This window comes from Bufo bufo, chromosome 7 (assembly GCF_905171765.1).
Source record: "Bufo bufo chromosome 7, aBufBuf1.1, whole genome shotgun sequence".
Lineage (NCBI taxonomy): Eukaryota > Metazoa > Chordata > Amphibia > Anura > Bufonidae > Bufo > Bufo bufo.
This window is the reverse complement of record NC_053395.1, coordinates 21,399,336-21,423,328: the sequence shown is the minus strand read 5'-3', so window position 1 is coordinate 21,423,328 and position 23,993 is coordinate 21,399,336. Positions and strand designations below refer to the sequence as shown.

General features: G+C 48.5%; 2 protein-coding genes across 3 annotated transcripts in view; one reads left to right on the top strand and one right to left on the bottom strand.

Annotated features, from left to right (window-relative positions):
• Nucleotides 1-1,106: 1,106 nt before the first annotated feature.
• On the bottom strand, nucleotides 1,107-9,203 carry MIEF2 (mitochondrial elongation factor 2). 2 transcript variants are annotated; one of them, XM_040441829.1, is made up of 5 exons: nucleotides 9,110-9,203; nucleotides 6,682-6,835; nucleotides 6,157-6,343; nucleotides 4,455-5,868; nucleotides 1,107-4,000 (listed from the first exon to the last, which is right to left on the bottom strand). In XM_040441829.1, the coding sequence occupies exons 2-4, from the start codon at nucleotides 6,826-6,828 to the stop codon at nucleotides 4,814-4,816; spliced, it is 1,389 nt and encodes a 462-aa protein (XP_040297763.1). In that variant the 5' UTR covers nucleotides 6,829-6,835; nucleotides 9,110-9,203; the 3' UTR covers nucleotides 1,107-4,000; nucleotides 4,455-4,813. The 2 variants fall into 2 exon arrangements, with proteins under 2 accessions (XP_040297763.1, XP_040297762.1); XM_040441828.1 differs by having other exon boundaries at nucleotides 8,975-9,188.
• A 459-nt stretch (nucleotides 9,204-9,662) lies between these two features.
• FLII (FLII actin remodeling protein) overlaps nucleotides 9,663-23,993 on the top strand; it is a 29,279-nt gene continuing 14,948 nt past the window's right edge. Inside the window, exons 1-2 of the mRNA XM_040441211.1 lie at nucleotides 9,663-9,816; nucleotides 21,960-22,070. Coding sequence (XP_040297145.1) covers nucleotides 9,754-9,816; nucleotides 21,960-22,070 — 174 coding nt within the window. The 5' untranslated portion in view covers nucleotides 9,663-9,753. The remainder of the gene's footprint in view (nucleotides 9,817-21,959; nucleotides 22,071-23,993) is intronic.

Below are 23,993 nucleotides of genomic sequence, written 5' to 3'. Positions count from 1 at the left end.
TTGTATCTTCCGGGTCGCTGTATATAGCGGAGATCTCTCTGTACACACTGATACATTGTATCTTCCAGGTCACTGTATAGAGAGATCTCTGTACACACTGATACATTGTATCTTCCAGGTCGCTGTATATAGCGGAGATCTCTGTACACACTGATACATTGTATCTTCCAGGTCACTGTATATAGCAGAGATCTCTCTGTACACACTGATACATTGTATCTTCCAGGTCACTGTATAGAGAGATCTCTGTACACACTGATACATTGTATCTTCCAGGTCGCTGTATATAGCGGAGATCTCTGTACACACTGATACATTGTATCTTCCAGGTCACTGTATAGAGAGATCTCTGTACACACTGATACATTGTATCTTCCAGGTCGCTGTATAGAGAGATCTCTGTACACACTGATACATTGTATCTTCCAGGTCGCTGTATATAGCGGAGATCTCTCTGTACACACTGATACATTGTATCTTCCAGGTCGCTGTATATAGCGGAGATCTCTCTGTACACACTGATACATTGTATCTTCCAGGTCGCTGTATATAGCGGAGATCTCTGTACACACTGATACATTGTATCTTCCAGGTCACTGTATAGAGAGATCTCTGTACACACTGATACATTGTATCTTCCAGGTCGCTGTATAGAGAGATCTCTGTACACACTGATACATTGTATCTTCCGGGTCGCTGTATATAGCGGAGATCTCTCTGTACACACTGATACATTGTATCTTCCGGGTCGCTGTATATAGCAGAGATCTCTGTACACACTGATACATTGTATCTTCCAGGTCGCTGTATATAGCGGAGATCTCTGTACACACTGATACATTGTATCTTCCTGGTCGCTGTATATAGCGGAGATCTCTCTGTACACACTGATACATTGTATCTTCCAGGTCACTGTATATAGCGGAGATCTCTGTACACACTGATACATTGTATCTTCCAGGTCACTGTATATAGCAGAGATCTCTGTACACACTGATACATTGTATCTTCCAGGTCACTGTATATAGCGGAGATCTCTGTACACACTGATACATTGTATCTTCCGGGTCACTGTTTTTTTAACAGAAATGACTCTATTCTACTTGGACGTTCAAAGAAAAGCTTTATTATCACAATTTACTTAATTATAAAAGTAGAAGCAGCAAAATTCACAATCGAAAGCAGCAGCGGATGCGTAACCCCCAGACAGGCCGATCCGGCACGACCGCCTGAGCCTCCTGCATCCGCCCCGACCATCACAGTGCACAACTCCAAGTCCTACATACTTCTCACAGGGTTCCCCCTCTTCTGTCCAGCGGATTCCTAGCTGTATCTGTTTCTGGGAAAGCTGGGTGACAACCAGTATGTGTCAAGGACCTTTTTTTTTTTCATTTTAGGGGAATAGGGTTTATAAATAAATTTGGCACAGGCAAGGGAACGTGCCGCAGTCACTGCAGCTGCCGCCATCTCTGGCAGGTGGAGTGGTATTTATTGCCCTGTTGTGGCTCACCAGCTGTTAGGAAACTACTACTCCCAACATGACATAAATCTGATGGGTAAAAACCCGTTCTAACCCATACAAAATCAGGCCGCCCTTACATATAGAAACATCCAGGCTCTCTGCCCAAGTCTGAGGAACATCAGATGTGACGATACTACACTCACACTCAAAGCTGCATTCAAATTATTTTGGTTGCCTCTTGGAATCCATCATCACTAACTACTCTGACTACTGAATAGGGTCTGGTGTAAAGACTACAACCCCCATCAGAGCGCAATCTGTGCAAATACTGAACAGGCAGGGAGAGGTATACTCTGAGTGCTAACAGTATAGTCACAGGATGCAGCTCTGGATATAACTAGAGTATACAAGGTGACATCCTGTAGACTGAGAACTAACCGGAAACCCACAGACTGCAGCTCTGGCCTTGACTGGGGTATATATTAAGTCCTGCAGCAAGGATGCAGCTCTGCATGTGACCAGAGCATACAAGATGTGATGTCCTATAGACTGATCTCACAGAAAATTCACAGAATGCAGCTCTGGATGTGACCAGAGCATACAAGATGTGATGTCCTATAGACTGATCTCACAGGAAATTCACAGAATGCAGCTCTGGATGTGACCAGAGCATACAAGATGTGATGTCCTATAGACTGATCTCACAGGAAATTCACAGAATCCAGCTCTGGATGTGACCAGAGCATACAAGATGTGATGTCCTATAGACTGATCTCACAGGAAATTCACAGAATGCAGCTCTGGATGTGACTAGAGTATACAAGTAATACACTAACTCTTGCAGGTTTGCATGAAAACCTTCGATATCGCCCCCCCTGTGATACAAACTGGTGCCAATACAGCGCCATCTTTAGTTTTATACCCACCTTGTGTTTTACCCAGTGACCCCATATTTTGTGCCGTTCATGCGCTTCATTATATTTACTTCGCGTTTAGTGCTTCCCATAAAACTGGTGTCCCCGCCCGACGGCAGAGCATGCTGAGAGTAGTAGCTCCAGGAAGCTGGCATTCCACTGGTTTAAAGAGCGCCTGAATCTCTATAAAAATCTGATTAATACGGCAGCAAGGGACAAAGAATGCCAACCACCCCCCCCCCCCCCTTCTCAGACCAAAGTAATCAAAACCAGACTAGTTGCTGGGAACCTACTGTCCGTGGTTGTTAGGCAGTGTGTCCCTAGCAACCAAACCGTCAGAAATGACTCTGGCTTGGCACATTACCGCTAGCAGGCCATAGAAGAAGTGGCCTTACAGATGTCACACCGTCTCCTCCCCGTCTCAGCCGGCTTTTAATAATCAGATTTTTCTAAAAAAAACACTTTTACAGAAATCCTTGAGAATTTCTAAACTAGAAATGAATCTTTTCGAGGTGATCGGTCACTGAACAATCCAAGGGGGATCATAAATACATGTGATAGTGATACCCCTCACCCCACGCACGGCGAGGGCGGCCATATTGTGACCTTATCCACTACATAGTAAGTAGTCTTCAAATGCCTGGGAAAGCTGAGTGACATTCAATATGGCCGCTAGGGCAGAAAAACCCCAACTTTCTTACAGTCCAGCATAATAATAGAACATCGGCTATTCAGGACTCAAGGAAAGCTGGGCCAAAACGTTTTGGGAGCTGTAATGGCAGCCATATTGGTTGTCACCCAACTTTCCCAGAAACAGATACCCTAAAAAAAAAAAATGGCTGACACAGTCCTGTCACAAGATTAGGACTATTTCAAGAGATTTTCACACCCTGTGGATTAATGAACGTAAAGAAACCCCCTGATTAGTGCAAAAAAATTAGGTTGAGAGTGTGCAAGGGGTAAAAACGTAAACCACAAATCCATGTACGAAATGATAAGCGGCGCCCGTCTTTTGTAAAACACGTCAGTAAAAATCTCGGCAAATATCTCACTACAGTATAGCAGCAATTACAAAACATGGCTTCTGGAGGTTATTTCAGTCATTTTAGATTGAACTACAGTTCCCAGCAGGCATTGCCAGGCCGACTAGTCGCACGCGGATCAGGAGCTTAAAAAAGGTACGGTACGCTTTACAGTCCCGTATTCAAAAGCCTAATTCCGCCGCACAAGGGCAAGAGAATTGCCCAGATCATCATGAAATACTGAGGTGCGAGCGCGACTGTCGATGAACGCCATATCAGCGCGCCGCTCCAGTTCTGGCAAACGAGGAAGGGCAGCAGGAAAGGACTTCTCGATCCGCTTAGAGGAATTAAAGGGGCTCTTCCACTCTTCCAGGTTGGCGTACATAAGGATCAATGGAACAAGAGCGGGATACACCCGCCGTCATCGGTTACCATGACAACCCACGGACGGGGCAGGTCAGCTGACTTTATTGTACATCCCTGGACACGCCCTATCCATGTCAAGCTTAAAGGGGTTCTCCAGGATTAGAAAAACATGGCTGCTTTCTTTCAACAACGGCGCCACGTCTGTTCACAGGTTACGTCGGATATCGCAGCTCAGCCTAAGGCCTAGTTCACACAAACGTATGGATTTTATAGTTTTTTGCGGTCTGTTTTTCACGGATCCGTTATTCCGTTTTTTGAGTTCTGTTGTGTTTCCGTTTTTCCATATGGCATATACAGTATACAGTAATTACATAGAAAAAATTGGGCTGGGCATAACATTTTCAATAGATGGTTCAGCAAAAACGGAACAGATACGGAAGACATACGGATGCATTTCTGTATGTGTTCTGTTTTTTTTGCGGACCCATTGACTTTAATGGAGCCACGGAACGTGATTTGCGGCCAAATATAGGACATGTTCTATCTTTCAACAGAACGGAAATACGGAAACGGAATGCATACAGAACACATTCAGTTTTTTTTGCGGAACCATTGAAATGAATGGTTCCGTATACGAACCACAAAAAAACGGCCCGTACACCGGCAAAAAAAAGTTTGTGTGAACTAGACCTAATCCATTTAAATGCCACCACACAACCGACTGACCGACGTAGAAGACAGCAGCCATGTTTTTTCTAATTCTGACAACCTCACGGTATAACCTGCAACTTTCTAAAATGTTTTGCTTCCGCTCCTCTAAACTAAAGGATCAAGACGTTTGCTTGCTGTCATTGAATGACAACACTGATGGTTCACATGCCAGGGCTGTAAACCTGTCCAGGTCATGTGCTGCCATACAAGTCGATAGAGGTCTCCGTGAGCAGGACAGGGTTGATGTATCCATTCGCTGACATCAAGCGGAGATCTTAAAAATGTTGACAAATCGACACACAGTATTCTGCACCTGGCGGTGAAGTCCCACGTGAGCCTCATTTTGCCAGCAACGAGTTGGGATCGGAAAAAATCTGATACAATCCGTAGCCAACCTCATCGATCTCCTCCTCCGTCAGGCGGGAGAATAAATTGACTCTTTTATTAAAATAGCAGGGGAGGGTCCCACTGCCGAGATAGCCAATAAGCTCCTCGAGGACCTGCAGGAAACGGTCGGCCATGCTAGACTCCGACCAATCAGACGAGTCGTTGCTGACGTGTAGGAGGACTTGTCTCAGGTGGGTTGGAGACAGTCGGCCAAGTCCTGGGCGTTGGCGGCAAATACTTCCGAGTACGTGTAGACACTTCTGCCGGACGCCAGCGTCGCTGCGGTCCAGCTCCTGGAGGCGGAGCATCTCCTCGCGGTAGTAGCTCCGTCGCCAGAGGTTTTCGGCCGGGGCTGTGGAGTGGGGGTACGCCAGCAGGACAACGTCTTTGGTTTCAGCCACTGGGAGGATGTTGATGGTGACCCTGAAGTCCTGGCAGACGACCTCCAGTCTGAGGTCCTCGGGGGCCACAACCGGCCAGACGCAGCACTCCAGGACGGTCCCAATGGCCGGCCAGTTGACAGAGGCCAGGATGGTCTTGTGCAGGGACTCCACGATGGTCCTGGTGGATAGGTAGCCCCCCAGCATGAAGCGGTCCCAGGGACTGCTCCCCCGGGCTGTGTACTCCAGGTTAACCCTTTTAATCATCCAGAACTGGGGGTCATTCAGAATGGTTTCCTGTCCTGGCACGAAGGTCCATAGATGGGGTTCTAGAATCAGGGGCAGCAACACGTGGGCGCGGTCCAAGCTGGTGACGGGCAGACCGTTGCCCAGGGACCCCCCCAGCTGCATGGCGGAGAAGGGCATTTCGGGGTGTTTAGCCTTTAGGAAGTTCTGCAGTTCGCTCATGATGTCCAGCACCAGCTGCTTGGCCACTTGCGTCTTGGCTTCTGGCACAAGTGCCTCATGGGTGTAGTAGTGCAGGAGCGTCTCCTGTAAGGTGAAGCACATCGGGGTCTTCTCGGCAACAGGGGGCCGCTCCGGATTACTGCCCGAAGCTGCGTCATCTGTCAGCGTGGAGACAAAAGAAGAGAATCTAGTCGTGTCACCCCTAATCTTACTGATCAGATTACACTCCAGTCACATCTAAAGCTGCATGAAGAACTGAGCCCACTTCTGCATTGTTCCTAGTATGCAGGTGCATTGCATTCAGGCAGATGTAGTGTGTCCTCTTGACCCCTGCAGTAGTCAGAAGTAGACATAATCGGAAAGCCAGATTCTATCGGCAGCTTTGGATGTGACTGGAGTAGAGATGTAACATCGGTGATCACACTAACGAGGGCCCCTTTACTGACCTGTGACCGGCTGGCTGGGCTCGGGGGCCGGTAGTGCGGTGCTCAGGTCGGCACGCTTTGCTTTTCGCGCTAGTTTCGGGGAGGCCTTCATCAGAACGGCTTCCTTCCAGCTTTCTTCTATGGATTTCTGCTCTGCCTTCTCGTCTGTGTCCTTCTCATCAGGAGGCATCGCCGCTCGGTCCATAAGCTGCAGACAAGAAGAAGAGAATGAGCCCCCATCGTGTGCAGGGCGGGGGCACCATGGCAGTTTTAAAGGGCCCCTCGAAGCATCATTAGTTTACATGACTTAGGTCTTATACTCCAGTCACATACAGAGCTGCATCTAAAACCCAGGCAAGTGCCACAGCGGGTCCACAATCACAGACCCACACCTTATACACACCTAAGATCCCACAATGCAATGGATTCTGGGCCATTTATTTATATCTACCATGCTGGTTCCAGTCCAGCCAGTAGGCGGCAGTAGTGCGCCACAATCTATTGACCCCCACTGATATGTTCTATTGAAGTTCCCATTTTTCTCACCCGTTTTACTGCCAACGTGGCAATGCCCAGCACTGCTGCTCCTCCGACGCCCAGCACCAGCCTGGCATTGGCCAGTAAGAAGTCCACCACGCTGCCGATGCCATCGTCTGACTTCTTGCCTTTTTTCTGGAGCTGCCTTTCGGCCATGATGGCGCTGCAGAGGAAGGAAGAGCAGATCACACGTCACCTCCTCGTCTTGGGGTACATCACCCCCCCCCCCCCCGATGATGTCATCAGACTGCACTGACCCGCCCTTCGCCCGAGTAGTGGCACATGTGCGGCTGATGTCGCTGCCTGATGCCAATTCCGCATTTGGCCCATTTTCTAGATTTAGTCTTAATCATGGGCTGTCAGGACATGCTGGGAGTTGTAGTTCTGCCACTGGTGGGGAGTGGACTGCTTCTCTACTTACTGATTTACTGCCACTGTAGGAAAACTGGACCCTGCTCTGGTGACGCAGAAGATGGCGATGTTCTCTGCCCGCCACCATGTCTATAATTACGCACCCCATTATATACACCAGTCAGACGGGCGGAGGCGCCAGTGTGCTACGTGTCTAAGCTGCTGGCGGGTGATAATCTCCTATAAAAAGTTACTGCGCCCTTTGGCAACTTGGATGTAATCAATTTAAAGGGCACCTTCTGCTTAAAGGGGTTATCCAGGAAATTATAATGATAGCCCATCCTCATTATCACATCGGCGGCGGTCTGAGTCCTGGCACCCCGGCCGATCACCTGAGATCTGCGGACTCCCAGCAGCTCTCCAAACACAGCGCCGTACATTGTATAGTGGCTGTGCTTGGTATTGCAGCTCAGCCCCATTGACTTCTATGGGACTGAGGTGCAATTAGGCCACGTGAGCAATGTTCGGTGACGTCACGTGGCCAAGAAAGAGGCCGCGGCACTCACTGAGCGCCCGACCTCTTCTAACAGCTGATGAGGAGAGGTCATCAAGATCACTTTCCAGAAAACCCCTTTAATATCGATGACCCATCCTCAGTATCTGATTGGCGAGTGTCCGATTCCAGGCACCTCCGCTGCTCAGCTGTTTGAGGAGGCCGGGCAACTTGCCAAGCACAGCAGCATCACCATCCATTCACTTCTATGGGTCTGAGCTGCTCCTAGGCCATGCGACCGATGTACGGTGACGTCACCGGCCTAGGAAGAGGCCTCATCCTGGGGCGGATTGGATATGGACTCTACAGGAAAACTGCCCAGAGGGACCATAGGGTGGGTAAATAACGATCTGAAGCTCTCAGGAGCAGCAGGCACAGGTGCCCTCCTTAAAGGGGTCCTCCGGGCTTTTAATATCGATGACCTATCCTCAGGATCAGTGGGGTCCGACATCAACGGTATGAGGAGATGGCGCGCAGGGTGCCTGTGCCGTCCCATAGACATACAGCGGAGAACAGGAAGGGAGACGGCACACTGCGCGCCGTCTCCTCGTACAGCTGATCGGCGGGGGTGCCGGGTGTCGGAGCCCCGCCGATGTGATATTGATGACCTATCCTGAGAATAGGTCATCAATATTAAAAGCCCGGAGAACCCCTTTAATTCTATTGCATAGTCATCCTCGGGCTCAGAGGAAGTATAAAGTATATTGTGCTGCACGGTTATTTGGGTCTGCTGGGTCGGTATTTTGGGCTGCACTGTGGTATTGTTGGCCCCACCTACTTGTATTGGCTCCACCTACTGTCAATTTGGACCCACCTACAACTTGGGGCCACTTTAAGTTTTTTTTTTCCAGGGCCACCAAGTTCCCAGTCGGCCCCCGGCCGTATCACTCCTCAGAGCCCAGCGGCCTCTTCACTGGGGGAGATCGGAGTCAGACCCCCGCACATCTGATATTGATGACCGCTCCTGAGGACACACCCATCAATATCAAATTCTTGGACAGCCCCTTTAAAGGTTTTTTTTCCATATTGACGTACATGAAGCTGAATAATAATTTTTAAAAACTGCCACTTCCTAGCAGGCTTTGTGCTTCTTGTTTACGCCCAAGGGCTGGGAAACTATCCTGACCTATTCCTTCTCACAGCTGAGGGTTTGCTACAGTTGCATCCATACCTTGTGAGCAAGGACTACAAACCATCAGGAGATGGTTGACACTGCAACAAACCCTCAGCTGTGAGCAGTGTCAGCTCAGGACCCCCCAATAATAATAGAGGTTTTGTTTAAAAAATAAAAAAAAAGTCCAAAAGGCTGACATTCATATTTTTTTTTTTTCATAGGACAACAGCAGCCGTTATAAAACTACAAGTCCCAGCAGGCCCAGCTAACCAGAGTCTACTTACCGTCCTGCCAGAGGATGCTGGGACTTGTAGTTCTATAGAGATTAGATGAGACGGGGTTTCTTCGTAGTTCAGCCCGCCATTACCCGTCCGCCCGCCTCCCTAGCCCGGAATACGTCGTTGACCCAAAGCTCTCACCGGCCTTTCCCGCGGCCTTTGCTCCTCTCCCTGCGAGCAACGTCCGGGTGTCCGCTCTCAGTCGCAGAGCGCTCTGACCAATCACACGCCTGCATTCTACCTGCCTCCCAATCACAAGTGTCGGTGCGAGGCTCCCTTACCAATCACAGGTAAGGTGAAGAACAGCAGCCAATCGACGGGGAGGTGAAAAGTATCAGCCAATCAAAAAGGAGACGGGGAGAATCAACCAATCAGTATCGCATTTATTAAAAACAACTTAGAAGATAAAAAAATAAAATATCTGTCTTAAAATAGAAGATCTAGGAACCAACCAACCAACACGCTACGCTCCTGCGGACGTCATTGGTTGTCATGTCGGGTTGGAACTTTTCATGAACTCTGCTGTTAGAACAAAGCGCAGCAGAAATAGCGTAAATAAATCAATTATGGAGCTCCTGATTGGTCACATGACCTGTCAATCACCCAGGGACTGACGGCTGTGACAGTGACTGATGCCTGTGAGGGGGCGGAGCCGAAATGCGACCGGGTTAGGGTGTGTACAGTTGGTGACAGCACTCTGTGCAGGGTTGTATGAGCGGAGGGGGCGGGGCTAAACCGCTTCCTGCTGCTGCTCACTCCAGACAGACCCTCCCTGCAACCGGGACATGGCGGCTACCGGGGTGCTGCCCTTCATTCGCGGGGTGGACCTGAGCGGCAATGATTTTAAGGTGAGAGGGACCATGGAGGGCCGGCAGAAGGGCTGAGGGACACTGTGAGGGGGGCGTAATAGTCAACTGTTGTAATATACAGTATACAGGCCAGGCTATATCATTACCTGTGTATATACCATGTAATATACAGTATACAGGCCGAGCTATATCATTACTAGTGTATATACCATGTAATATACAGTATACAGGCCGGGCTATATCATTACTAGTGTATATACCATGTAATATACAGTATACAGGCCGGGCTATATCATTACTAGTGTATATACCATGTAATATACAGTATACAGGCCAGGCTATATCATTACCTCTGTATATATCATGTAATATACAGTATACAGGCCAGGCTATATCATTACCTCTGTATATATCATGTAATATACAGTATACAGGCCAGGCTATATCATTACCTCTGTATATATCATGTAATATACAGTATACAGACCAGGCTATATCATTACTAGTGTATATACCATGTAATATACAGTATACAGGCCAGGCTATATCATTACTAGTGTATATACCATGTAATATACAGTATACAGGCCGGGCTATATCATTACCTGTGTATATACCATGTAATACAGTATACAGACCAGGCTATATCATTACTAGTGTATATACCATGTAATATACAGTATACAGGCCAGGCTATATCATTACCTGTGTATATACCATGTAATACAGTATACAGACCAGGCTATATCATTACTAGTGTATATACCATGTAATATACAGTATACAGGCCAGGCTATATCATTACCTCTGTATATACCATGTAATATACAGTATACAGACCAGGCTATATCATTACCTGTGTATATACCATGTAATATACAGTATACAGACCAGGCTATATCATTACCTGTGTATATACCATGTAATATACAGTATACAGACCAGGCTATATCATTACCTCTGTATATACCATGTAATATACAGGGAGTGCAGAATTATTAGGCAAGTTGTATTTTTGAGGATTAATTTTATTATTGAACAACAACCATGTTCTCAATGAACCCAAAAAACTCATTAATATCAAAGCTGAATATTTTTGGAAGTAGTTTTTAGTTTGTTTTTAGTTTTAGCTATTTTAGGGGGATATCTGTGTGTGCAGGTGACTATTACTGTGCATAATTATTAGGCAACTTAACAAAAAACAAATATATACCCATTTCAATTATTTATTTTTACCAGTGAAACCAATATAACATCTCAACATTCACAAATATACATTTCTGACATTCAAAAACAAAACAAAAACAAATCAGTGACCAATATAGCCACCTTTCTTTGCAAGGACACTCAAAAGCCTGCCATCCATGGATTCTGCCAGTGTTTTGATCTGTTCACCATCAACATTGCGTGCAGCAGCAACCACAGCCTCCCAGACACTGTTCAGAGAGGTGTACTGTTTTCCCTCCTTGTAAATCTCACATTTGATGATGGACCACAGGTTCTCAATGGGGTTCAGATCAGGTGAACAAGGAGGCCATGTCATTAGATTTTCTTCTTTTATACCCTTTCTTGCCAGCCACGCTGTGGAGTACTTGGACGCGTGTGATGGAGCATTGTCCTGCATGAAAATCATGTTTTTCTTGAAGGATGCAGACTTCTTCCTGTACCACTGCTTGAAGAAGGTGTCTTCCAGAAACTGGCAGTAGGACTGGGAGTTGAGCTTGACTCCATCCTCAACCCGAAAAGGCCCCACAAGCTCATCTTTGATGATACCAGCCCAAACCAGTACTCCACCTCCAACTTGCTGGCGTCTGAGTCGGACTGGAGCTCTCTGCCCTTTACCAATCCAGCCACGGGCCCATCCATCTGGCCCATCAAGACTCACTCTCATTTCATCAGTCCATAAAACCTTAGAAAAATCGGTCTTGAGATATTTCTTGGCCCAGTCTTGACGTTTCAGCTTGTGTGTCTTGTTCAGTGGTGGTCGTCTTTCAGCCTTTCTTACCTTGGCCATGTCTCTGAGTATTGCACACCTTGTGCTTTTGGGCACTCCAGTGATGTTGCAGCTCTGAAATATGGCCAAACTGGTGGCAAGTGGCATCTTGGCAGCTGCACGCTTGACTTTTCTCAGTTCATGGGCAGTTATTTTGCGCCTTGGTTTTTCCACACGCTTCTTGCGACCCTGTTGACTATTTTGAATGAAACGCTTGATTGTTCGATGATCACGCTTCAGAAGCTTTGCAATTTTAAGAGTGCTGCATCCCTCTGCAAGATATCTCACTATTTTTGACTTTTCTGAGCCTGTCAAGTCCTTCTTTTGACCCATTTTGCCAAAGGAAAGGAAGTTGCCTAATAATTATGCACACCTAATATAGGGTGTTGATGTCATTAGACCACACCCCTTCTCATTACAGAGATGCACATCACCTAATATGCTTAATTGGTAGTAGGCTTTCGAGCCTATACAGCTTGGAGTAAGACAACATGCATAAAGAGGATGATGTGGTCAAAATACTCATTTGCCTAATAATTCTGCACGCAGTGTACAGTATACAGACCAGGCTATATCATTACCTGTGTATATACCATGTAATATACAGGCCGGGCTATATCATTACCTGTGTATATACCATGTGATATATAGTATACAGGTGGGCTATATCATTACCTGTGTATATACCTTGTAATATACAGGCCGGGCTATATCATTACCTGTGTATATACCATGTGATATATAGTATACAGGTGGGCTATATCATTACCTGTGTATATACCATGTAATATACAGTATACAGGTCGGGCTATATCATTACCTGTTTATATACCATGTAATATACAGTATACAGGCCGAGCTATATCATTACCTGTGTATAAACCATGTAATATACAGTATACAGGCCGGGCTATATCATTACCTGTGTATATACCATGTAATATACAGGCCAAGCTATATCATTACCTGTGTATATACCATGTGATATACAGTATACAGGTGGGCTATATCATTACCTGTGTATATACCATGTGATATACAGTATACAGGCCGGGCTATATCATTACCTGTGTATATACCATGTGATATACAGTATACAGGCCGGCTATATCATTACCTGTGTATATACCTTGTAATATACAGGCCGGGCTATATCATTACCTGTGTGTATACCATGTGATATATAGTATACAGGTGGGCTATATCATTACCTGTGTATATACCATGTAATATACAGTATACAGGTCGGGCTATATCATTACCTGTTTATATACCATGTAATATACAGTATACAGGCCGGGCTATATCATTACCTGTGTATATACCATGTAATATACAGTATACAGGCCGAGCTATATCATTACCTGTGTATATACCATGTGATATACAGTATACAGGCGGGCTATATCATTACCTGTGTATATACCATGTGATATACAGTATACAGGCCAGGCTATATCATTACCTGTGTATATATCAGCCCCATACATGTAGATGGATGTACACATAACATGCATTCATATATACATAAGCATAAGCACCCATTACAACACAGACAATCACAAGTGCACTGCACATACAAAACATACATATACAGTCATACACACATACAGTGTATGTGAATATTCATGTATACTCATAGATACAGATGTTATACATGCACAGAAATATTCATAATGTGTATACAAATTCATACAGACATGTACATAGTCATACATACACTCACATAAACATACATGCACTACATATACATATTAGATGAGCATATACACACATAACCATGCACCAATGCAGTATGCATAACATACACATATACATGACACGTATACTCATATATGCATTCAAATATACACAGACATTTATAATACATACAAATAGACATGTACACGGTCATTTATATCCTCGCATATATAACATGTGATACATACCAGATGAGCATAAACACAGGCTCCAATGTAAATGCCCTACACATACACATGTATGTTATATACTCCTATATACTCATAGATACATAACGACATATGTAATACACACACACACACACACGTGTACATAGTCATACATACACACTACACATATATATTTGGGAGTCGCTCTCATCCGCCGGCCGTCACCGCTTTATATTTAGCCCTGTGGAGACGGAGGGCGGCAGCTGTGACCGCAGGGGGCAGTGTACATGTGAGGAACATATAGGAGCTGACTCCTAGAGGGGGCGCTACAGCCTGCTAGGTCCCATGACTTACTCCTGGATGTGGGGTCGGTACAGTGTCGCAGCTTGTGTTTCCTCCCACGCTCCATTTACATACTTGAGATGTTTGTTCTCCTCTGACCCCAGTGTCTGTGATAAGGAGATTAGACTGTGAGCTCCCGGGGCCAGGACTGATGCTGTGGAGGGCGTCCTGTGTAGTGACCGGGCTGCGGACGAGGCGCTGCCACCAAATGTTAAGGGGATCTCCCGGTTTCTATTGTAGTTTTCCTTGCTCATTTTTGGGGGGCTCTTTTATTGCCTATGGCAGTGATGTCGAACCTTTTAGAGGCCGAGTGCCCAATTCAACCCAAAACCTACTTATTTATCGTAAAGTGCCAACACGGCAATTTAACCTGAATACTATGGTTCAATATAGTATATATTCCATGTACTTTATCATTTAGCTATTAAAGCCTGCCTAAATTTAGTGCGCTGCCTGTGCTGTTCATAGTGCGCCCTGCGCTGATGAATGGCAGGAAAAGTCTAAGGCATATTGGTACACCATAGACTTTTTTCACAGTGCGGGTGCCCACAGAGAGGGCTCTGAGTGCCGCCTCTGGCACCCGTGCCATAGGTTCGCCATCACTGGCCTATGGTTTCTCTGACCTCGGTAACCCCCCCCCCCCCACCCTTCTTTACGGCTCCAGGGTCATCAGGCTCTGTGCTAATAGCGGTAGAATTGCTGTAGCGCCTATTCCTTATGGCGTAGGGCCATTCTGGTCGCCGTGGCTTGTATAATTAGCGCAGACGATACCTGTCGGATGGTGGGCTTGGCAAAGATCCTGACCCATTGGTCGGACCAACCCTTACTGTACAATCACTAATTATATTGACCAGAATCTCACCTCTCTCCATTAGGGAGTCTAGGACTGACACACTGTAACGCTGCATTCCTGCACAGCCGCAGAGATGGTATGAAGCACCCGTCGTGCACACAATGGATGCAGCCAGGCGTCCCGCATACAGAGGCCTCTATGGGAGTCGATGCATCATGGAGGATCGTATTCCTTATTTGCGGGCAGGGCTTCTTTCATGGTCTCTGCGCGCTCCCGCTGCTCAGCTCTGCTACATGCAATCTATTCCCTTCTGGTTTAGATTTGAGTATTGATGTCCTGTCCTCAGGATAGGTCATCAATATCAGATCGATGGGGGTCCAACTCCTGGCACCTCCACCAGTGACCTGTTTGAAGAAGCCGTGGCGGACGCGGATGACAATCTTGTGTGCCTCCGTGTTTTTTTTAGCGGTCCCATCGACTTGAATGGGTCCGCGAACCGTTTTCCGCGAAAAAAATAGGATAGGTTATATTTTTTTGACGGACTGGAACCACGGATCACGGACGCGGATGACAAACGGTGCATTAGCCGAGTTTTCCACGGACCCATTGAAAGTCAATGGGTCTGCAAAAAATCACGAAAAACGGAACAACGGAATAACGGTCGTGTGCATGAGGCCTAACAACGAGACAAGACAAACGACAAGGACAAAGACACAAAAGGGAGGAGGGGGGGGGGGAGATACACCATTCTCGCCAGCTCTCTAAGGATGTCTCGTAGCCCAGAAATCGTCCCAGGGATCCCATATGGCATTGAAGAGAGCAATTTTGTCCTGAAACATAGCTGTGGAGTATTCCAGGGTTCGGACTTCCGTCACCCTAGCATACAAATCAGAGACCCTTGGTGGTTCGGGGCTTTTCCAACATCGAGGTATTAGACAACGGGCTGCTGTAAGTATCATTAGTAGTAACTTAAGTGAGTAATTTTTAACTTGACGAGGTACCACATTGAGCAGGACGGACATAGGGTCAGGCTGGATCTCCACTGCAAAAATGTCACTTAGAAGGGTGCCCACTCCAGTCCAGTAGGGGCGTATCTTGGGACAGTCCCAATAGATATGAGGCAGTGTACCCCTATGTAACCCGCACCTCCAGCACTCACTCGGAACTACCGGATTCATTCTATGGAGGAAGTCAGGAGTGTGATACCAATGCATCAAAATGTTGTTATATTGGTTCTCCTGATGTAGTACCGCCATTGAGGATTTCGCTGCCCTCCTCCATATAAGGCGCCACAGTGTGTCCGGTAGAGTCTTCCCCAGGTATTCCTCCCACCGTACCATGTAGGAGTGTCGTTGGACCCGATCAGGAAAGGGGGTCAGTAATATGGAATAGATTTCAGAAATCAGACCCTTCGTGTGTACCCCTTCCCTACAAAGGCGTTCAAATGCAGTCGGGAGGGAGACTGTAACCCTCAAGAAAATGGACCGGGCAAAGTGACTAATTTGGATGTAATTGGAGGAGGAGGAGGGGAGATCATATTTGGTCTGGAGGGTTGGAAACGGCAAAAGGTCCCTAGTGAAGGGGTCTCCAATATCTGCAAACCTGAACACCCCTCGTTGAAACATGGTCTCGTCGTGGATGCGGTAAGACTAGTGGGGAGCTTAGGGTGATATAGAAAGGAGGTCATGGCGGAGTGGATAGACACTCGAGGGAACCGACCACTACATATGGATCTAGTGCAGGCCATGGGTCCTAAAAGTTTCCTATTTGGCAGGGCGCCATGAGATCCTGACCATAGCATAGAGTTGGGATGAATCGGGGCTAGCCAGAGTATGGGTGCAGAGAAGCCCAGGCCGTGACATAGCGTAATTGGGCTGCCCAATAATATTTGGACAGATCCGGTACCCCTAACCCACCCTGGTGCTTACTTTATAGGAGGACTGGCCTTGGGATTCTATGACGTTTCCCCGCCCGTATGAATCTAAGGAGCTGAGATTGGGTGGATCTCAGGTCCCTAAGGGGGACCGCAATCGGAAGAGTTTCAAAGAGGTATAGTAGCTTGGGCAATATTGTCATTTTAGTCCCGGCAATGCGTCCCGGGAGAGAGTGCCACTTATCCAGTAGACCCCTGATTTCTGCATATATGCGTGGGAAGGTGGCTTTATAAAGATCCCCATATCTGGGCGTAAGATCAACACCCAAGTATCGCAAGGAATCCCTCTTCCATTGGAACGGGAAGTTCATCTTAAGAGAGTTCAGGACCGCCTGAGGAACATTGAGGGGGATGAGGGCCTCAGTTTTATGGGTATTGACCTTATACCCCGAGAGCCGACCGAATTCCTGTAGAATGGAGTGGAGATTTGGTAGGGAAACATGACGTTTGGTAAGGGTAAGGAGGATGTCGCCCGCGTATAGAGACAATTTGAATTCCTTGTCCCTAACCTGAACCCCTCTGACATCCGGGCAGGATCTGATTTTGGCCGCCAGGGGCTCGATACACATAGCAAATAATAGAGGAGACAAGGGGCACCCTTGTCTCGTCGCGTTGGCAATGCGTATGGGGCGAGACTGGGCATGAGACAGTTTGATTGTTGCTGTGGGGGAGGAGTATAAGCTACGTATGGCGTGAACGAGGGGGCCAGAAAGACCGTGTGCTTGCAGTGTAGCAAAGAGGAATGGCCAGCTTAAACGGTCAAACGCCTTTTCGGCGTCTAAACTAAGAAGTAGCGCCTCCTCCCCCGAGCGAGATACAACATCTATCGGGGTCAATGCTTCTGCGGGTGTTGTCAGCTCCCTGGCGGCCCGGGACAAACCCCACCTGGTCTTTATGGATCAGGGCGGGGAGAAAAACATTTAGTCGGGAAGCCAGGACTTTGGTATAGATCTTAAGGTCTGAGTCAAGCAGGGCAATGGGCCTGTAATTTTGGCATTCGTGGGGATCTTTCCCAGGTTTCGGGATCATCGTGAGATAAGAGTGGGACATCGGCGCAGGTACCGCGTTGCCGGCTAGGAAATGGTTAAAAAGGGTCACTAAGTGAGGGGTTAGTTCGGTCTTGAAAGTCTTATAGTATTTATATGAAAAGCCGTCAGGTCCTGGGGATTTACCTTCAGGCAATTGGTCTACTATTTCCCCTATCTCTTCAGGAGTGACCGGACCATTAAGGGTGGAGAATCGGAAGGTGACAGGAGGCTAGGTACGACTGGAGTGTACTGGAGTCCCTCGTCGGAGGGTAGATTGTACAGGGCAGTGTAGTAGGTCGAGAACCTCTCCGCTATCACCCTAGGGTCACAGTGAATTGTTCCACATGCCCCCTTAATAGCACTCGGACTCGTTTGGGGAGTGCGGTTCCTGAGTTGTCTGGCCAGTAGCGTGTGTGGTTTGTTCCCCCAGGCATAGTAACGCTGTCGCGTGTAAAGCAATAGCTTGTTGACACGACCTAAAGCTAGACTCTTTAGTTGGGCTCTAGTGTCGACAATTCGTCTGAGTGTGGAGCGCGAGGGACAAGCAGCCATCTTGCCCTCTAGGGTTCGCAGGCAGGAGGTAAGAGTCTTGACCAGGGCAACGGAGTCCCTCTTTAGTCTAGAGCTTATCCCAATACAATGACCCCTCATGACCGCCTTATGGGCCTCCCACAGAGGACGAACATCTCCCACTGACCCCTCATTCAAAGCAAAGTAGGACTTCAAATGTTCGCGAAGTTCCTCCCTAGTAATGGGCTGCTTCAAAAGGGAGTCATTAAGTCTTCAGTGGCATTGGCGGACATGACCCGATCCGCTACTAATGTCGATCATTACTGGGGCGTGATCGGACCAGGTGATTTGGCCCATATCCGCCCCCTCTAATAACCGGAGGGTCGAGATTGTACCAAAAAAATTGTCGATACGGGTGTGGGATCCGTGTGGGGCAGAGTAAAAGGAGAAGGATCTGTCAGTTGGGTGGGAGAGACGCCAGAGGTCCTACAGGGAATACTTCCACACTAATTTACGAAAGTCCCTAGCCAAGCGCTGCGGTGTCGCGTGCACCGGCCTACCCGGTAAAGCCAGGCGATCCATTGAGTCAGAGAAAACGGCATTAAAGTCCCCGCCCAGAAGTACCAAAGGCTCCGGAGAGTCCGCTCCTTCAACAAAAACCTTGCAGAAAATTCTGCAGAGAAAGCAGATCTGCAAAGTATTTGGGGCATGAATGTTACATAAAGTGATGGGTTTATCTGCTAAGTGACCGCGGAGAATAATATAACGCCCCTGGGGGTCCAGCGTTGAAGATTCAACTCTGAGGGGACACTGCGTGGATATCAAGATGGCGACCCCCGCCTTCCTACGGCAATGAGTAGCCGAGTAAGCAATAGGGTACAAGTGAGAGGCAAAACGGAAGGAGGAGCCGCCATCAAAGTGCGTTTCCTGCATTGGAGTTGAGCCCCCTGACATTGAGAGTTACGCACTTCACCATGAGGATATGTGATGATATATATTATATGCAAGATACAGCTCACCAGAATATTCCGTGTGCGTCAGCGGTGTCACACCGACGGAGCAACAGGTCCCGGGTTAAATTGAGAAAAATGGAAGAAACAAATCTCAGAAAACTTATATAATAAACGAAGAACTATAAGGGCCCTACGGAGAGCCCGCACCGTAAAAGTCAGCAACTGGCCAAACAATACTGATAGACGACCCGTATACTGATCCATCAGAGTCCAATGTCCCTGTGAACCTAGAGGGGGTAAGAGCATGGCTCCAGGCCAGGAGCGGTCAGGCAGGCGGACGTAGTCCTGATGACAGAGGAGACCGCGGGGAAGAGGACGCACTTGAACCTGGTTTTCTTTTCCTGGCGACAGGTGACCAAGTGCGTAGTGGCGGAGGCGCTGGGGACTCAAACTCCCAATCAGAGATGTCAGGTATAGGGATTCCCAGCGACTTGCAAAAAGGGTGAAGGAACGGAGAGTCTCTGTTCTTCCCTGATGCCGGACCACCAGGGCAAATGGGAATCCCCAGCGATAGGCGATCTGGCGGTTCCTGAGTGATGCAAGAAGAGGTTGGAGGTGTCTCCTTTTCTGGAGCGTAAACCAGGATAGGTCAGGAAACAGCTGCACAGGAGCGCCATAAAAGTCAAGGTTGCGCAGGGATCGTGCTTTAGCCATGATGGCTTCTTTAAGGGCAAAGTCGTGGACGCAGCAAATTACGTCCCTGGAATGGGCAGCGGAGCCCTTGGGCTTGAGTGCCCTGTGCGCCCTGTCCAGCTTGATCTTATGCGAGGGTGGGTGCCCCAGGACCGTATTAAACATGGCTTCTAGCGTGGCAAAGAGGTCTTCCTCTCCGGATGCTTCTGGTAGGCCGCGTGTCCTGATATTATTGCGACGGCCCCGGTTATCTAAGTCCTCCAAGTGCCGTCCTATGCCCCGAAGTACAGCTGTTTGGGCAGAGATAGATTCATGAAGAGCAGAAACGTACTGCCTGGTGTCATCATGGGCTTTTTCCAGAGAGTCCACCCGATCCACCACTAGTTTGATATCAGTGCGGACCGCTGCAATCTCGGCCCTGCAGGCTTCTGTAACTTCCGAGATAAGGGCCCGAAAATCCTCCTTTGTAGGAAAACGGCTAAAGTAGCTCGCCCAAGGTTGTGGGGGCTCAGGTGAGGCTGGTGGGCCTGTAACAGTGAGTGGTGGAGGGCTTGGTGATCTGGCCCACATGTCAGAGGGGAGCTGCTATCCCCTAGATCCAGCACAGGGGGGGACCGAGGAGGCTTGTCAGGCCGGGGTTTTTTCAGGGGAGCCCCAATATGGCTAGGTGTGTGGGCCACAGGGGTAGGATCCCAAACCCTAAGGGGAGACCCGGTACCTGTGCGCTCTGCCTCTTTACGCGGAACGGATCCAGGGGCCGCCATGACAGTGTCCACGTTGTTATCGGCGAGAGGGAGCGACTCCAGGGCAGCAGGGGGAGCTGCAGAGCCGATATTCCACACGGGGAAGCCGCGGGTAAGGCTTCAGACTCCTTTGTAAAACTAGCAGAGGACCACTGCTGTACCGATCTGCACTCGCTGTCTGAAGCGCGGGAGACAGGAGGAGGGAGGGAGGAATGGCGGGAGGCCCTTTGTGTCCTGGTGTGGCGCGGCGGGAGCGCCGATCCGGGCGCTCGCTCCCAGCACTGATGGATGGTCCTGGCAGGTGAGGGGGACCGAGGAGGGAGAGGGGTTCTCTTGGGTCCAGTTTTCTTCCCCATGTGGGCCGGTGTTGGAGCGCTGCAGGCCAGTTAATTGCGGTGCGGGCAGGAGTCGGTCTTTCAAGCGGCCATCTCCTGGGGTGTCCAGACACGCCTCCTATTTACGTCTTTTTACAGTGGGACCCTACATAGGCCTGTGCGCCCCCAAACCAGAACTTCACTTTGTAGACTCGACTTGCAGTAGTCAGGTCCTGCAGAGACCACTTGAATTCTATTACTTAGCTATAGACACTGCTTGATGACCGGTACTTGTTGCAAAACTACAACTCCCAGCATGCCCTGACAGTCACAGGCTGGCGAGCATTGCACATTGTGTTCCTCCAGCCTGATGGGACATGGTCAGCCCTATAAACATTTCGGTTGTGGGAGTCCCGGGTGTGTCCGCTCCAGCCCCGGTGACTCATTATCTACCCGATGGGGGTTGTGAGTCATTGCTATGAGCAGTTGCCTTGGCACCAGTTTTGCCATCCTCGCTCTCCAGGCCTGTAATGTCAGGGCATGCTGGGTGTTGTAGTTGTGCACCTTTGTACGGATTATGTGGATCCTCCTCCATGCCTCTCCGTGTGATGCCTGGTGCTTTTTATCCTGGCGTCTTTCGCTCCTCCATAAATCCTGCCGCCCACACGAGGCATGAGGCGCTCTCCTGTAATCCTTTGTGCCTCGTTTTCCTGATTACAGGCGGCCGTAATGTCCGTCTATATAAACGCAGCTTAACCCTCCTATCGTAAAAACTTCTAAAGCCTTCTAATATAGTTTGCATTTCAATCCCTTGTTGTTTGCAAGATCTCTGCTTGCTGACAGTGATAGTTAGTTGTTTATATAACCCACAGCTAAGGGTTTGTTACCGTGTGTCAGAGCTTCACCATTCGTTTTCAGTAGTCTCTCCATTGCAGATGCAGACGGTTCGGCGTCCAGCGTTGACCTCCGTGTTGTCTCTCTCTTTCTCCAGGGTGGATATTTTCCTGAACATGTCAAGTCTATGTCAAGCCTGCGATGGCTGAAGCTGAACAGAACTGGGCTGTGCTACCTGCCGGAGGAGCTGTCCTCGCTGCACAAACTGGTAAGATTTATAGCACCCGCCAAGGGATCGGAAGTGATCATCTAGGTCCGCTGTGTCCTGTCCATCTGATTCCACTATCAGGGTAACGGCTACTAATAGCAGCCATCTTTCTACAGACCCTGGGTGGCATATGGGTTAGTGGTGCCATACCTGCAACGTCCAGGTCACCTTTATCCGTTCCCTGGTACTGACATTCCAGTCATGAACTAGGAGGCACAGGATGAAATAAGGCCTCATGCACACGACAGGGTTTTTTCACTGTCAGTGATTTGGCTTCAGTGGTCCGTGTCCGATTTTGCTTCAGTTGTGTTTCCTTGTGTCTTCCTTTTTTTTTGTCTGACAGGGGGAAAAAAAGGAAGGTTAATGAAAAGTGTAATTTTATTGCACCAAGGTCTTGTAGAAAAAAACAGACGCGGACACGGATGACATACCAGTTGTGCATCAATTTTTTTTTTGGACGGACCCATTGACTTGAATGGGCCTGTCCTCCGTTTTCCACTGACAAGAATAGGACAGGTTATATTTTTTTTGACGGACTGGAATCACGGACGATGAGAAAAAACGGAGGACTATCATTTTTTTTTCACAGCTCCATAGAAATGAATGGGACCTCCGGTAAACTGTCAAAAATGACGGAACGGACGCGGATGCACACAACGGTCGTGTGCATGAGGCCTAAACTATAGGTTCATTCCTCCATGGAAGCAGGTTAGGCTACTTTCACACTAGTGGCACGGACCTCCGGCAGGCTGTTCCGTCGGGTGAACAGCCTGTCGGATCCGTCCTGCCGCTAGTGACCTTGTGCCCCGGACTGCCGCTCTGTCCCCATTAACTGTAATGGGGGCGGTGCGGAGTTCCGGCAGAGGCACGGCAGCGCACGTCGAGGGGCTGCCGGAATAAATGTCGGACATGTCGTAGTTTTATTCCGGCAGCCTCTCGCCGGAGCTCCGCCGGAACTCCGCCACCGCGGGGTGCTAGGATAGGTGATCAGTTTGAAACACTCAGACAGCCCTGTTAACCCCTTAGTGACCCCCCCCCCCCCATACATATTTTTACAGCTATCACTAAGGGGCCTTAGGCTGGGCCGCACTCCTGCTCTAACAGCCCAGACAGGTAGGAGTGCCAATCTGGGGTGTTTTTAGCGGTTCACATGCTGCGGGCAATGGCGCCTGCCGCATGTAAAGCGGTGACAGAGAGAGCGGACTGCCTCTGTCTCCCATCGGCACCCTGAAAGTGCGATTGCAGGGTGCTGATGTGTGTATAGGCTGGCTGGGGTCTAATATAGTATTTTCCAGCAGGCTATGCCAAGACTAGAATAGCTCCTTAAAGAGCACCTGTCTACAGGATCAACTCTATTAAACCAGGCATGCTGCGTGTTAGGGTTGATATTGCTGAGCAAAACAGCCACTCCGTAGTTGATATAGGTGGCCCTATTTTAGAGAAATCTGCAGTTTATTCTGCATGCTAATTAGGTGTTCAGTGCACCAAACGACAGGCCTAGTCCCTCGGAGCACTGCTTCACCACCACTTTCTCCCCTTAGCCACTCCTCCGTCCCCTTGAGTGACATGGCCAGCCATCCTTCCTGCCTGGCCCTCTATTCCTGCGCATGCGCTAGGGGACATTTAGTCGATACATGCACAGTTCAGATCTCAGCATCGGAGAATGTCGACTGAGAATGCTGCGCGTGCACCGATTCAGTCTTCACCAGTGAATGCGCCGGTCTACAGGGCCATGCAGGAAGACAGTAAGGATTCTTGACCCTGTCACTCAAGGGAAGGGGGAGTGGCTAAGGAGAAAAGGTAATAGTGAAGCGGTGCTCCGAGGGACTAGACCCGCACCTAGGTACTCCGAACATCTCATTAGCATATGACATAAAAAGTGTCATTCAATAATTAAGGAGGACGGATCAAATTCTCCACCCT

Excerpts from the sequence above, each read along its gene's own strand:
- MIEF2 (XM_040441829.1), bottom strand. The coding sequence starts at position 6,828 with ATGGCCGAAAGGCAGCTCCAGAAAAAAGGCAAGAAGTCAGACGATGGC. Across the intron at positions 6,344-6,681 it reads CCACGTTGGCAGTAAAACGG|CTTATGGACCGAGCGGCGAT; the intron begins GTGAGAAAAATG and ends TCTTGTCTGCAG. Across the intron at positions 5,869-6,156 it reads GCCCAGCCAGCCGGTCACAG|ATGACGCAGCTTCGGGCAGT; the intron begins GTCAGTAAAGGG and ends CCACGCTGACAG.